This window comes from Protomyctophum parallelum (genome assembly GCF_964188405.1).
Source record: "Protomyctophum parallelum genome assembly, chromosome: 12".
Taxonomy (NCBI): Eukaryota; Metazoa; Chordata; class Actinopteri; order Myctophiformes; family Myctophidae; genus Protomyctophum; species Protomyctophum parallelum.
In genome coordinates, this window is record NC_139712.1 from 34,459,206 (window position 1) to 34,474,871 (window position 15,666).

General features: G+C 41.8%; 1 protein-coding gene across 7 annotated transcripts in view; it reads left to right on the forward strand.

Moving 5' to 3' along the window:
- relch (RAB11 binding and LisH domain, coiled-coil and HEAT repeat containing) overlaps positions 1-15,666 on the forward strand; it is a 75,091-nt gene that overhangs the window by 13,132 nt on the left and 46,293 nt on the right. For 2 of the 7 annotated variants that reach the window (XM_083778757.1, XM_083778758.1), the window contains exons 3-12: positions 331-402; positions 1,156-1,211; positions 2,914-3,027; positions 3,329-3,517; positions 4,772-4,866; positions 5,390-5,471; positions 8,223-8,380; positions 9,454-9,544; positions 10,228-10,323; positions 11,449-11,472. In XM_083778757.1, coding sequence (XP_083634883.1) covers positions 331-402; positions 1,156-1,211; positions 2,914-3,027; positions 3,329-3,517; positions 4,772-4,866; positions 5,390-5,471; positions 8,223-8,380; positions 9,454-9,544; positions 10,228-10,323; positions 11,449-11,472 — 977 coding nt within the window. Of the gene's footprint in view, positions 1-330; positions 403-1,155; positions 1,212-2,913; positions 3,028-3,328; positions 3,518-4,771; positions 4,867-5,152; positions 5,162-5,389; positions 5,472-8,222; positions 8,381-9,453; positions 9,545-10,227; positions 10,324-11,448; positions 11,473-15,666 lie in introns of those variants that run through there. The other 5 variants (XM_083778759.1, XM_083778760.1, XM_083778761.1 and 2 more) reach the window with 4 other exon arrangements.

The following is a 15,666-nucleotide window of genomic DNA, read 5'->3' on the forward strand; positions in this document are numbered from 1 at the left end:
AAAAAAATAAACGAAACAGAATAGTTTGAATTCTAAAAACAGGGCCCAAGTAAAAAAAGAAAAGAAAGTACCCCTTTAATGCATTACACACACTTATCAGAAGGACTGGTCATCCAGACAGCTATACCATGATCCTCTGCTGCATGCGTTTCTTACATCCATAGTTTGCATTGCATGCCTCCTTTTTTTTGTTTTGTCATTTTTTTGTTTTTTTGCACCCAGTTTCTTATGATCTCTTCTTTTTGTGTGTGTTTTGTTTTCCATCTTTTTGTTTTCCTCTCCCTCCTGCGTGTGTTTTCTGTGTGTTTTGTCACTTCCTATTCTGTCCAGTGCTGGAGTTTGAGCTACGGAAAGCAAAGGAGACCATTCAGGCTCTTCGCGCCAACTTGACTCAGGCAGCAGGTGTGGCCAACTTTTCACTTTCTTCTCCACCTCAAGCCCTCCTTTGTTACAGCCTTTTTTATTTAGATTGTTTTTTTTTGTTACAAGAACACACACATGGATTAAAGTTCTCAGTCGCCACGGCTGAGAAGTACTGTAGCATTTTGACTGATGCTAGGTTCTCGGTTCACATGCGATCCTAGTTTACTGAGACACTTGTGCCATTACTCATTGATGTGTATACCTTGCTTATTGCGGTATAAGTTGCTCGACTCACCTTGGATAAGAGAGTCTGCTAAATGCCTAAATAGTAAATTGACCAATGTAATGATGATTTAAGTCATTCCATGTCTTCTATGGAAGCATGTCGAGGACCGAAAGAATAACCGATCTAAAAGCTCTGGCTTGTAGACCTAGGTCCGATTATTGGCTATTTTAAGATTGAAAGTATTTGAAGCGGTCAAACAAGCAATAGAAGAGATGGTGTTTTTCATTAAAGAAAAGGTTGAATCCTCAATCTGCAATTTCTTCAAATGATTGTCTGTATGAGAACGGCAGGAACACAGGTTTAGAATGATAATACCTAAACATCATAATTCTACATATTCTCCTGATTGAACAGAGCTCTAGTGTGGAGGAGGATTCCTTTCAAGCCGTTTCACAAATCGCAGCTTTTACAAGTTGGCCTGACAACATTTTCTTTACGTTTTGAAATTTGATCTGACTTTAATCCATGCACACAATCTGAATGCATTTGCCCCCTTTTTTATCTAGAGAGCGAGGTAACGTCACAGGAGAGGAAGAACCACAAATCCAGTTCTGAGATTCAGGTATTGGAAAATAGAAAATGAATCAAATTTATATTTTGTAGTAGGGCTGCAACGTTATTTTCAGTATGTTTGAAACCTTTTTTGGAAAAGGTCCCGCAGACTGTCTAGGACTTGCAAAAAACAACGTTTCGGTCCTTAGACCTTCATCAGGACAAACGTGTTTGTTGCGATTGCGATCGCAGTGAGCACTAACTATGAGACCTACGTAGCAGAACATGTCTGTCTGTGTGTGTCACGCTGTAACACCACCCGCCTGCCACCAGAGGGCGCAGCTGTATCGCACACAAAACACACACACACACACAAAACTTAACTTCAAAAAAACTTAACTTCAAAATAACTTTTAAAAAAACTTTAAAAAAAAACTTAAAGAAAACTTAAAATAAATAAAATAAACATGCTCGCACGCACACATACACACTGTTAAGGCTGGCTCTTGGGCCTTAACAAAGAGGGGAGACCAGACGGAGTTTTAAGCAGAAAAATTTGTTTATTTCAATAATTAATTAATAAATGTAATCAAACAAGTCATTGTAACGTTCCAAAAGAAACTGGCAGGGAACACTGCCCAATTAACAAAAGGTAACAAAAGCTACAGTTGCCCTGGTGTGGCTGCCCTGCAGCCTGCCTGAGGAGGAATGGGGAGACCAGAACGCTTAATTTTGTCCCCTAGGATAGGTCAGGCAAGGAGCGCTCGTTTTACCACGCCGGCTACTAGTTCGCCCCGCCCTACTACTAGTAGTCAAGGAAAGCGCCACCTCACCTTCTAATATAAACATAAACCCCATTCTGCCAGCTGCCTCGCTAGCCTAGTGGACTACTCCGCCGACTTGTAATAATACTTCGCTGGTTCGCAACCCACTGCCGCCACAATTTTTACAACCGCAGACTTTTTAATAGTTTTTGGATTAAGGTTGCATTAAAAAAACTGGATTAAGGTTTGTGAAGGATGCGTTGCTCCCCTGCTTGCGGTTATGTTTAGGTTAGGGTTAGGGTTAGAGTTAGAGTTAGAGTTAGGGTTAGGGTTAGAGTTAGGGTTAGGGTTAGGGTTAGAGTTAGGGTTAGGGTTAGGGTTAGGGTTAGAGTTAGGGTTAGGGTTAGAGTACTAGTAGGCATAAACACTTGTGTGTGGTCCAAAACACAACCCAGCGCTTCCTACTCCACTGACAACCAATCACAGCGCTCCTTGCCTGAGCTATCCTAGGGAAAAAAATCTCGCGACCAGAACATTATCACAGCAGGTGCTTTAATAGTGTTTGGGGAGGACACTGGCCAGGTGTCTCCCCTTCTGCAGATTGCAAGCTCCGCCCTCCCAATCCGGCACTGCAAAGGGATTGGGTTAAGCATGCCTGACACAGAACAGCATGCAGACTCCTTAAAGGTACAGGGGCCGTCACAACACACAAAAAAATACTTAAAAAATTAGTAATTTATTCTAATTGTTGTTATTGCAATTTACAAGCTGCATTCGCTTCCCACGCTCGCGTGTCTTACTTGTAGTACTAGACGGTGTGCGGGACCTTTTTCAATGATTTCAATTGGACCTTCTTTTTGTCCTACACATCTGTCATCAACCTCTTTGGTGTGCATTGCAATGTTGAAAAAAACACATTTTGGGGGTTTCTCACTCGCTCTGTGTGTGTCTCTCTCTCTCTCTCTCTCTCTCTCTCTCTCTCTCTCTCTCTCTCTCTGTGTACATCAGGATCCTATCCGCCAGGTGGAGAAAAGAGCCTTAAACTTCCTCGTCAATGAATATTTATTAAAGAATGAATACAAACTGTCCGCCATTACCTTCTCGGATGAAAATGACGACCAGGTAAAGTTTGTTTTTCCCCATGTTGCTTGCAAATATAAATAAATGAATTAATACATCAATAAAATTTAATTCTTCATGTCCTAAAGTAGTTTAAACTCTCATTGCTTATCACAGTCCCCTAATTTAAGTTGTAGTTTAAGAGGAAATTGGTGGGCAACAAAATTGAAATGCAAAGACCTTTGAAAACGACCATTATTAGTGGACTGAAGATGGTAGAACATCAGATGCTTAGAATGGTTGTCTTTGTTTTTATAGGACATTGAGCTATGGGATCATGATGATTGTCTTCTTTGTCTTCCAGGACTTTGAGCTATGGGATGATGTGGGCCTCAACATCCCCAAGCCCCCTGACCTGCTACAGCTCTACAGGGGCTCCTCTCTCCTGTCGCCACGGGATACAGTGGACGTGGCAGTGGGGGTGGATTCAAGTGAGCTTCCAGGGAACTACATTTCCCATGATCCCCCAAAGAAGCCTGATCTCTCACTACAGGTATTTGTGTGTGTGTATGTGCGTGCGGGCGGTATGTGAAAGAGAGAGAATGTATCTTAGAATTTTCGGCATTCTTCTATTGCTGTAAAAGGTTCTCTCATCCTCAACCTCAGAAGGTGGAGGAAGGACCATGTCATGATGACTGTGATAATAGATATCCCTATTCCCTAGCATACCCAGTTCCAATCTTATCGGCTTATATCAGCTGTTTGGCTGATAAAAAAAGCAAATGCTGTTCATGTTTATATAAATGTACTTTTGTGTCATAACCTTTTTTACCAATAGTAATGTGTAATGTGTTACATTGCAATTTAGGCATGTAGCCAAAGCAACCAATAATAATGAGCAAGGTTAATATTATAACCTGTCTAAAATGGTAAATGGTGCATTTATATAGTGCCTTTATCCATGGCGCTTTACATAGATTGTGCATTACATTCACCCATTCACACACATTCATACACCGATGGCAGCGGAAACCATGCAAGGCACCAACCAGCACATCAGGAGCAATTAGGGGTTCATTGTCTTGCTCAAGGAAACTTCGACACTAACTCTGGGGGAGCCCGGGTTCGAACTGGCAACCTTGCGGTTACCATCCAGCCACTCTACCCCTGAGCCACCGCCGCCCCTGCAGAGACAGTGCAGATAAACAACGAACCTAGCGTCTGTCTATAGATTTTAAACAATAATACTATAACAAATAAGAATCCGGGGCACAGTGGTACAGTCGGTATTGCTGTCACCTCACAGCTAGAAGGTCCTGGGTTCGATGCCCGCTTGGGATGCCCGCTTGGGATGCTATGGGCGCTGGCGGCGTGTCCTCTCCTCCTCAGTCATCAGTGCCCATACCCGAGGTTGGCAAAAGGGCCTTTCTGTGTGGAGTTTGCATGTTCTCCCCGTGTCCCCTAGGTATACCCTCACAAAAACATGCAGTAATCCTGGTCTCTAAACTGCCCCCCCCCCCCTGGCCAGCTAAGGAAGTGGTTGGAATAACGTGTTCCTTCGACGCGCTACATCTAACCAGGGAAACTCCCCCTGTCAGGTGTAAAGGAGCGACTTGGACACTCATGCATGAAGGAAGCATGAGTTCAAATCCGTTGCTCTCCCCAGGTTGGAGGAGGGTGTGTAGAGCCCAGGATCACATTAGATAATTGACACGGGTGAAAAATGGTACCAATAATTTGAATATATAATGTGCTATTGGCCATGGCAGGCCAGCTATGTAATAATTGTATTTGGCTTGCCTTACAGCAGCAGACAGAGGTGGTGGAGGAGCTGGAGTACCAGATCAGTCTGCTAAACAACGAGAAGAACAGCCTGGCCCAGCAGCTCAAGAAGCTACAGAGGTGTGTACATTTACAAGACAAAAACATCACCATGCAATTTTAGTTTTCATATTTATATTCATACATGTATAGCTTGTGACAAAACACTGCAGGATATTTGGCGGATAACTTCATACCCCAATGTCCACAAGGGTGTTACCTATGCAAAAATGCATTTAAAAAGTAGTGCCCAGGAGCCAGTTGCACCACCTCACACTAAGTTCAAACTTAGCCTAGGTATATCTTAAATGGCTTTTACCATAAGTCAAGACTCATGAATTAACAGCCTGGCCCAACAGTTCAAGAAGCTACAGAGGTTTGCGTACATTTATAAGCAAAACATCACCATAACATTTTGTTTTGCGGATAACTTCGTACACCAAGGTCCACAATGGTGTTAACTATGCAAAAATGCATGAAAGAAAGTAGTGCCTAGAGATGTGGGAACGAAGTTCATGGTTCACCATGCAGCCTAACTGCTGTAAACAACCGTGTGTGTTGACTTTGTGAAGCCTTCAATCCTAACCTGTTTTCCTTCTCTAAGTGAGATTGAGAGCCTGAAGAGGAGTGTATCTTCATCACCTGCAGCCAACACCACCGACGCCTTGACCCCGCCCCTCTCTGATGTATGTATACCTGCCACGATTATCTGCTTAGAAAACATCGTTTTCAATTCATCGAATAATCGAAGAGCACTTTTCTTTTGAGGGGATAGCCCCTCCCATGTTCAGCTAGTGTGTGTGTGTGTGTGTGTGTGTGTGTGTGTGTGTGTGTGTGTGTGTTTTAAACACAAACTTTGTCCTAACACAAACATTGAGGGCAAAGGTGAGGACACAATTTCTGCTTGGCCGGAATGAGATGATGTACGATGATAAGAGCACCACTCACTTCACACGGGTGTGATTTTTTAAATATAACCAGTCACATATAAATGTTATTGTCAGTTTCCATGGTGCAATTGATATGATCTCATATTTCATTCTAACTAACCAACCAGTGTTAGTTCTGTCAGAGTGGTGGACTCAAAGAGAAAATCAAACTGCTCCAGTCCGCCACTCTGATTATCTCATTGATTATCTCAATTTGATAATAAACTTTCTGTATTAGTCTGGAGCCGGGACCCCAAATTTGGGCCATGGCTATTGGGTACCATCTGGGGGTATTGCAGTTGCAAATAGTTGCGTTGGGAATCATTGGAGTCAGTGGACTGGCCTGGCCTTTACACAAAGGTTTCCACTGTAAATAACCTAAAGATTTAATACCATGTTTAAACATACATAGATTCTAAGGAAATGTATTATGAAATCCAATACAAATAGTTGCGTTGCGAATCAGTGGACTGACCTTTACACAAAGGCTTCCACTGTAAGTCTTATAACCTAAAGATTTAATACCATGTTTAAACATTACATACACAGATTCTAAGGAAATCTATTATGAAATCCAATACAAATAGTTTTGTGTTTAATGCATAGGATAACTTTTCCTTTACCATTACATACATGAATTATCACCTTTGTGGCAGGTGCTTTTTTCACAACAGTTGTTTACATGCAAAGCACCTCTATGGCTCACAGAATTGCTAATTCATCCATTCATGAATTATTTTGACCTACAGTAAGTGGAACAAATTGAATGCCAATTCCACCTCCAGTTCATGTAGTCCGTAAGCTAGGACCCCAATTTTACCATCTAGGGGGAATAATTTTCATATAGATTTTTGGGAAGGTATACACCCCCTAGTGCTAGGAAATATGTGATAATATTGCAGCGGTGGTAGCTTTCTGTGTGTTATCAATCCATTCATAACCCCGTGTCAAAATATATTTCAAATTCAACCTATACGTAACCTAACAACAGAAGAGCATTCTACTTCAGACTTTTGATTCTCGGATGATTATTGACCCTGATTTTTTACCCATTTTGGACTGGGGTTGATAAAAAAAAGGCTTCAAAATCCTAATTATTTTCTGAAAAACCCATGTTTCTATGTCAGTGGTGCTCAACCTTTTTCATGTCAAGGACGCCCAGAATTATCTCTATTGGGCCACGGACCCCCATCTCAAAATATGTAGTTCCAGGGACACCCCCAGAAGCAAATATTTTAGTTAAAAATGTTCTCTGAAAGCTATGAGCTTGTAGATCTGTAGATATGTAGATCTGTTCCCGCCCAAAATGGGTTAACAGTGGGCATAGTTCTTTATTACTGGCAGTAACAACATGGTGACAACATACATTACACAAGATGCACTTCTGTTTTCAAGATGTTGCCACAAAAGGTTTCCTCTGTAAATATCCATAGATGTAATACCGTGATTACATACATAGATTCTAAGGACATTATGAAATAAATAAGATGTAATACCATGATTACATACATAGATTCTAAGGACATTATGAAATAAATATCCATAGATGTAATACCATGATTACATACATAGATTCTAAGGACATTATGAAATTCAGTAAACTAAATATAGCCTAATGCAAGTGTCTAAGTAATTCATTTTACAAATGCCTTTTTTATCCTAACGGGTCTCTAAAAAAAAGTATATGTGTAGCTAAAGTCTAAAATTACACCAATGCTTTCCCATACTGAATGGGTTAAATAAATAGTAAGAGAAAATATCAAATATGTGATAGCATTGCATAAGGAAATGTATTATGAAATTAATTTAATCAAATATAATGTATGTGTGTAGGTAATAATAGCATTTATTTTACTATTAAATATTTGCAGCAGCCTTTCACCAGCAAAATCGCTAACTTGTACGACTGTACTATTTGCAAACTGTTGATCAATCAATCAAAAACATTCCCCTTGTAACACATTCACGACCCCCACTATCCCAAACCAGTAAATAATAATATCTTCATATAGACTATTGATGCGTCTCATTTTCTGGTAGTGTTATAATACAATACAGCACACATATACTGTAGCTATCACTGGTGAAATGCTATCACATATTTTCTAACTCTAGAGACTGGCTAAAATCACTGAGCATTATTCCCCTCAGATGATACCAACCAACCCTATTTACCTCACGGACTACTGTATTCCTTACAGGAACCTTTGTCTCAAGCAGTATGCTTCCCTATTTCATATAATAAAATAAAATGAAAAAGCGTATCAGCTAGTTCAAATGAATGGTGATATGTTTGATCAGTTTATATATTGTCTCTGTCAAGTGGAAAGTTGGAAACCCCCTTATATCCAAAACTGTTACTTTTCAAGATTCAAATATATAATACAAATGGCAAAAGTAGCAAATCTACAAGATTGCAGAAGTGCTACTTTTGATAAATGTGTGACCCTGTAGTATGATGATAAAAGGTTTCTGACGATGTTGACCTTTTGACCCTTTCAACGGCAGCCCCCGACAGACAATGGCCAGTACCTGGACATACGGGGGGTGTCGGAACCTGAGAACAACACAGAACCTCCCTTCAACCAGAGCACCAACCACCCCCAGTCCCAGTCCCACGGCAAGCTGAAGAGCCGGCCTCCGGTCCAGTTTGATCAACCCAACAGGTGAGTGCACAGCAGGAACCACCCGGCTCCAAATGGATCCACACCAGATTTCTTGGTTTGTTTTTCGACAGCGGTGGATATTAGTAACAAAGTACTTTTTTTTCTCTCTCTCACTCTCTCTCTCTATTTATTTATTTATTTAATTATTAATTTATGAATTGTATCCGTACTTTACTTGAGTATTAGTACATTGTATATTTCTTTGTACGATTTTATGACTCACTCGACTTGCGGGTCCATTTGGTTCCATTTGTACACTTGAGTTATTGAGATCTGTGGACTAATGCATACAAAACTAGCTGGTGATTTCATTAAAAAAGTTTGAGAACCGCCTGGTGCTTGTATTCTGAGCTGATTACATAAACACATCATCATCATTTTTCGACCGCTGTCTAGATCGTAAACACAGACACATAAACACATAAACAAAACATAAACACAGTGCTTTAATGGAGGCCACAAAAACTAGAAACTACACATCACTGCCTAAAGTTGTCTGTTATTCCTTTGAATCACCACTAGGTGGTGGCAGTTGCCTTTTAAAATTCAGCCATGTTGAACAGTGGCCTGGAGAACTGCGTTTACATTTCAGTGGTCCTCCTACTCTAGATTCTCACAGGAGTTATCGGTTATATTACATGTAAGCCGGGTTAGTGAACAGCACGGCAGTCAATATTAGTTTCTTCCTTTATTTGGATAGTAACACTCAAGTGTTTCAGGAAATAGTGAGAAAGAGACATGGATTGAGAGTGTACAAATGGAACCAAATGCCAATGGACCCATAATAACTCTCATATACAGACCTAGAACAGTCCATTTGGAACACCTCCCTTCATGTACGGTAGCCCAGAAGGTCCCTGGCCGCTAACTTTGAGAGCCACTACAATAGTATGCAAATGCAATACTGTATGTATGAGTGCTTTAGTGTTTATCAAATATTATTTAAATATAGGAATCGCTAAGGATGCGGAATCGTTAAAATCCTAATGTAAAGGATCCCAACCCTAGTTGTGTGAACTGAGAGTGAGTGACAGACGGTGACGTGACCCTGTTGTTTTGCGGTGTAACCACAGGAAGCTGTCCCCGGCCTTCCAAAAGGCTCTGCTGTCCTTCTGCAGAATGTCCTCCGACAGCCGGCTGGGAGTTGAGGTCAGTGACACACATGTACGCGCACACATGCACGAGCAAACACAGACACACACACACACACACACACACACACACACACACACACACACACGCACGTACACACACACACACACACACACACACACACACACACACACACACACACACACACACACACACTTGTTGCTGTCGGGCAGAAACCTCTTATCTCCATTATTTTAAGCTTTTGTGTTTTTGTAAATTCATGCCCTACTTTCTATTCATGCCCTACTATCATACAGCGTCATACAAGTATAACATCCGTTATATTTTTTAATTTGAATAACAGTCTTAGATTATGTGAGGTTTCCAGCGGACAGAGACGATATACAAATTGGAAAATGTGAGATGTGTGAAACGGCACGCACGCATGCACGCACACAGACACCCATGCATGACTGTTTATAAAGTCTGCATGAATGCCATGTGATGTGTACTTTGTGCTCATTTAAGTGTGTGATATCAGCAATGTTGCTCTTTCTGAAAAATGTGTGAACTGTGAAGTTGGTTAAGTGTGTCTGTAAGTTTCATAAATATTGAAGAACCAATAAAAAAAGTATTAACAAGAGCTTCCGACTAAATAATAACTACCGGTACACTCGAACACATGCTCCTTTTTGTAACGGTTTTGGACATACGTTTCCACCTGACAGTGACAATGTATTTTATCACTCCTCCAGGTGTCTCGTATAGCGGACAGCGAGGAGAGTGTCATGTTGATGCTTGGTCGCTGTCTCCCTCACATCGTCCCCAATGTCCTCCTCGCCAAACGAGAGGTAAAGCCACTCACCTTAACCCTCTCCTCTCTGCCATCTCTCCTCTCCTTTCCTGCTCTCCTCTCCTCGCCCTGTCCCATCATTAACATCATCATCATCATCATCACAGGCTTCTTCTTGCTTCTGTCATTATAGATGCACACGCTAAGTGTTGGCACTTCCTACAGGGTTACAATAGATCCAAATCAAGTCATTATTAGGTAATTTGTGTTCAGTTTTATACTGGTCTGTCTCTGTGATCAACAACCTCCCACAATGGCAGGAATGAATCCTTTTGTAACAGCTTATATAGCAATGATAAAGCCCACATGTTCCTTCTGACATCCAAACCTTTCTTGGGAAAGGAAGGTGATATAACTACATATTGATGTCATTCACAACTTCTGATGGCCGGTCTCAGAAAAAATGTTTTTTTTCTCTGAAGTCGTGCACATGTCCTGACTCCTGACTCTCTGAACTAGTTTGGAAACCCAGTTCAAACCGGAAGATATCCTGACGTCGGAAGGAGCATGTATTGGCCTTAACTCTTCTTATGATTTTAGTAATACTTCCTGCTGCTAATGCCATGTCACCAGTGTTGTACAGACATGGGACGTGTGTATCTATAGTCTTTTTGACTGCCCTGTTTCCTTTGTTTGTTTTTCTTAGCCGGTCATCTCTCCTCCCTCTCTTCTCCTGTTTATTGTGTTCCACTCTTTCACTTTTCTTTCTGTCCTGACGCTCTCACTGGGTTATCATGGCGTGGCACCACAGGGCTCAGCCGCCAAGGACCCCCACTTTGATGTGCACCAGACCCCCTTTTTGATAACATTTTGAGTCCTAGGATTCCAATTTACATCGTATAGTCGTATTCTCAGTGTACAAATGGAACCAAACTGACCCATATTTTTCGGTTAATAATTGCCAAGCTTTTCTTAGCACCATCGACAAAGAGGCTTACATTTTAGAGAAGTGTGTTCTTTGTGTGTTTGCTCACTTTGCTGACATCCATATGACTTAAGGATGTGGGACACTGAGTGCACACTGGATGCCACGCCGTCATTAGACCCTGTCTTGTTGTTTTTTGTTTTTCTCCTGTCCGTCTCATTGTGTGGCTCTCTGGTGCATGCCTCTCTGCTCCGTTAGAGAATGGTTGCACACCTGTGTCAGGTGAGTCTCTCACGCTCTCATCTGCATGTGTTCTGTCTCACCCTAACCCACAAAACACACAGGCCCTGTCCTCCTCCTACTGGTTTATATGACGTTACATTCTTATTTTATATTATATCGCTGTCTGTCAGGCAGAAGCCTCCTATCTATATTCAAACGTTTTGTGTTTTGACCGGCTCGCGCATGTGCCCCCGCCCCCCCCATAGTGGGTACTACAGTACACTATGACGTATTGGCAGCCTATGGATTTTTTACATAACTTAGATGGCACTTGATAACTTAAGTTTCCAAATGAGTGATACCAGTAATAGCAATATCTACAAGCTGACAGGATTTCGCATCATAATACGCTTGTAAGTGGTCTATTTTAGCTACTTTTGCGCAGCATTCTTGTAAGACGAAATAGGCCATTAATATAAATACTACGTGGTTTAAATATGGAGATACAAGGTTTCTGCCCGACAGTAAGTGTGACAATATTACATAGTATTTCAGAAACTCAGTGTGTTCTCTCACCCTGTCCCGTTCTTATGATACACTGTAGCTTCCCATTCTACTCTGCTCTTCTTCTCATTAGCTGTCTTTCCTAAACATTTTGTATCTAATTGGTTGAGAAAATACTTGAGTGAGTTTAATTGAAGATTAGTGCAGTGATATGTCTAAAGGTCTTTACACACAAGGAGCGTGGAGATTAAACTGCTCACTGCTTTCAAACATCTGGAAATATTGTGTGAGAGGGAGGAACTGCATACAAGATTTGTGTTGTTTAAAAATAGCCGGTCATGTGTTGCATCACGACACATTTTGGCCATGTAGATCTGCTATGTTAAAATCACTTTTCAGTTTGTTAGGACCTTTACAGATAAACCTTTGTTATGGAACACAATTGTTAAGTGATTCCCAATAACCTTATTTAATGTTAATCAACTGTGTGTGTGTGTGTGTGTGTGTGAGTGTGTGTGTGTGTGTGTGTGTGTGTGTGTGTGTGTGTGTGTGTGTGTGTGTGTGTGTGCGCGCGCAATATTGTCGTCGTGATATTGTAATAACTTCAAGTAATATTTTGAGTACAGGACCTTTTTTTGTAACAGGGTATTTTTTTATATTGTGGTATTGCTACTTGTCTTTTACTTTTAAGTAAAACATCAACATACTTCTTTCTCACCACTGGTTGAAATTCACTGTCACTTCCCTGGAACTAAAACCTCCAGACATACCTGCACAGTTGCTTCTAGTTATGTGTGATTTTGTGCGAAAGGCACCTATCCTAGAGTTCTGCATGCAAAGACAGAGAAAGAAGTGTGGCTCTGCTTTGCATATCTTTATTAACGACGTTTCGAGCCAAGGCTCTTCATCTGGTCAAACTCTGACCAGATGAAGAGCCTTGGCTCGAAACGTCAATAAATGTATCTTTTGGAGCATATGAGTGTGTGGGTTCCCTTCTCTTTTCCTATGTCACTTTTTGAACCCAGCACCTCCACTAAGTGATGTGCGTAATTTACTATAGTTTCTGTCTGCTTTGCATATCGCCATGGCGATGTCTTTTGAATGATCGACTGACAGTTATGGAAGTCTTGGCCAGCATCCAAAATCTAGGAAAAACAAACTGAAGTGTAAACAAAAAGAAAAAAGAAAGGATACTGAGATACCGGCGGTCCCGCTGAGTGGCGAGGCCTTTGTACTGTGTCCGTTACACACATCAGCCATGCGGGACGCACGCATGCACACACACACACACACACACTCACACTCACACTCACACTCACACTCACACACATACATACGCGCACACACACAAATAGGCTAACCAAACCAAGGTTGGAGGCGCAACTTAGGATTTATTTTTTTGCCCACCGAAAATAGCCAATCTACAAGCTCACAACGGGCCACCCTGTGGCATGTTATGAGCTTGTAGATCGGCTATTTCTTGGTCCACAACTCTGGCAGGCAACCAGGTTCAACTCGAGCTTTGTGAATGTGGCACGACCTTAAGAACAAAGGCAGTTTGACTTGAAAGACCAACAGCCCAGTAAAGCACTAAATGTCTGCTTGCCACCTGGCTCTCATAACAGCCTGCTAATCATTAGATAATAGACGGTACACAGTATATTATCCCTATTTTAACATTCTTTTCTCTTTCTTGGCATGACATGTATTCATTATAGATAGATTTACCTAGCCTACTGTTGCTTAAAATCTTTGAGAGACCTTTTTTTAGAGTTCATGGAAGCAATTTGTTTCATTCAGGACATGTGCAACTTGTGTGTGTGGTACCTAGGAGATGCGTGCATTCTTCCCAAGACCTTTTTGGTTTTGTTTGTGTGTGTCGAGAATTTAGAGATTCTATATCTCCATCTTAGAGAGTTAGAGATGTCAAGGTGCAACACAATATTAAACACATAAATCTGTCTGTACAATCTGTAATGTTTATCTTTTGTCATTTCTAAGTATTATTGACCAGATGTTTAAAGCGAGTGAATGTTTTTTTATCATATTCTAAAAAGAATGGCGATCTTACCCACATCAGATTTAACAGTTGGATGTTTAAAACCAAGTAATCTTTTGAACGTGTACGGTGATTTCAAACTCTTAACTGTTCATAAGCTCTTAATATAAATCGGGCAATTTCTTAAGCAAGACTTTGTAGATCAAAACAGTGCAGTTCCACTGACTAAAGACTACCGTGACATAAAGACATAAAGACTACCGTGATGGTTTAGGTTTCTTCCTAGAGTAAATATGACCGTCCATGATCCACTTCCCTTTTCCAGTGTAACGGTGACAGCCAACCGATAACACACTGGACAAATAACATTTTTATCCATGGCTGTTATCAGTGGATAAGATTATGAATTCTGGGAATCCTCTACTGCTGGTATACTTGTTGAAATGACTTCCTGGAGTGTGACTGAAATTGAGATGACTTGAGAGGAAAGCCTGATGTATGGAGGTCACGTGCTGGTTCCTGATGTATGGAAGTCACGTGCTGGTTCCTGATGTATGGAGGTCACGTGCTGGTTCCTGATGTATGGAGGTCACGTGCTGGTTCCTGATGTATGGAGGTCACGTGCTGGTTCCTGATGTATGGAAGTCACATGCTGGTTCCTGATGTATGGAAGTCATGTGCTGGTTCCTGATGTATGGAGGTCACGTGCTGGTTCCTGATGTATGGAGGTCACGTGCTGGTTCCTGATGTATGGAGGTCACGTGCTGGTTCCTGATGTATGGAGGTCACGTGCTGGTTCCTGATGTATGGAGGTCACGTGCTGGTTCCTGATGTATGGAGGTCACGTGCTGGTTCCTGATGTATGGAAGTCACGTGCTGGTTCCTGATGTATGGAAGTCACGTGCTGGTTCCTGATGTATGGAGGTCACGTGCTGGTTCCTGATGTATGGAAGTCACGTGCTGGTTCCTGATGTATGGAGGTCACGTGCTGGTTCCTGATGTACAGTATGGAGGTCACGTGCTGGTTCCTGATGTATGGAGGTCACGTGCTGGTTCCTGATGTATGGAGGTCACGTGCTGGTTCCTGATGTATGGAGGTCACGTGCTGGTTCCTGATGTATGGAGGTCACGTGCTGGTTCCTGATGTATGGAGGTCACGTGCTGGTTCCTGATGTATGGAGGTCACGTGCTGGTTCCTGATGTATGGAAGTCACGTGCTGGTTCCTGATGTATGGAGCTCACGTGCTGGTTCCTGATGTATGGAAGTCACGTGCTGGTTCCTGATGTATGGAAGTCACGTGCTGGTTCCTGATGTATGGAGGTCACGTGCTGGTTCCTGATGTATGGAAGTCACGTGCTGGTTCCTGATGTATGGAGGTCACGTGCTGGTTCCTGATGTATGGAGGTCACGTGCTGGTTCCTGATGTATGGAGGTCACGTGCTGGTTCCTGATGTATGGAGGTCACGTGCTGGTTCCTGATGTATGGAGCTCACGTGCTGGTTCCTGATGTATGGAGGTCACGTGCTGGTTCCTGATGTATGGAGGTCACGTGCTGGTTCCTGATGTATGGAGGTCACGTGCTGGTTCCTGATGTATAGAAGTCACGTGCTGGTTCCGTGTACCAGAAATAGTGTCTCTACAAGCTCAACGTTCAAGGGAGTTTTATCATAATTTTATACCGAATACGTGGGAACAAAATGAGTTACTCTGGTCCCGGTCATGAAATACAACATATACACTAAATCAAATT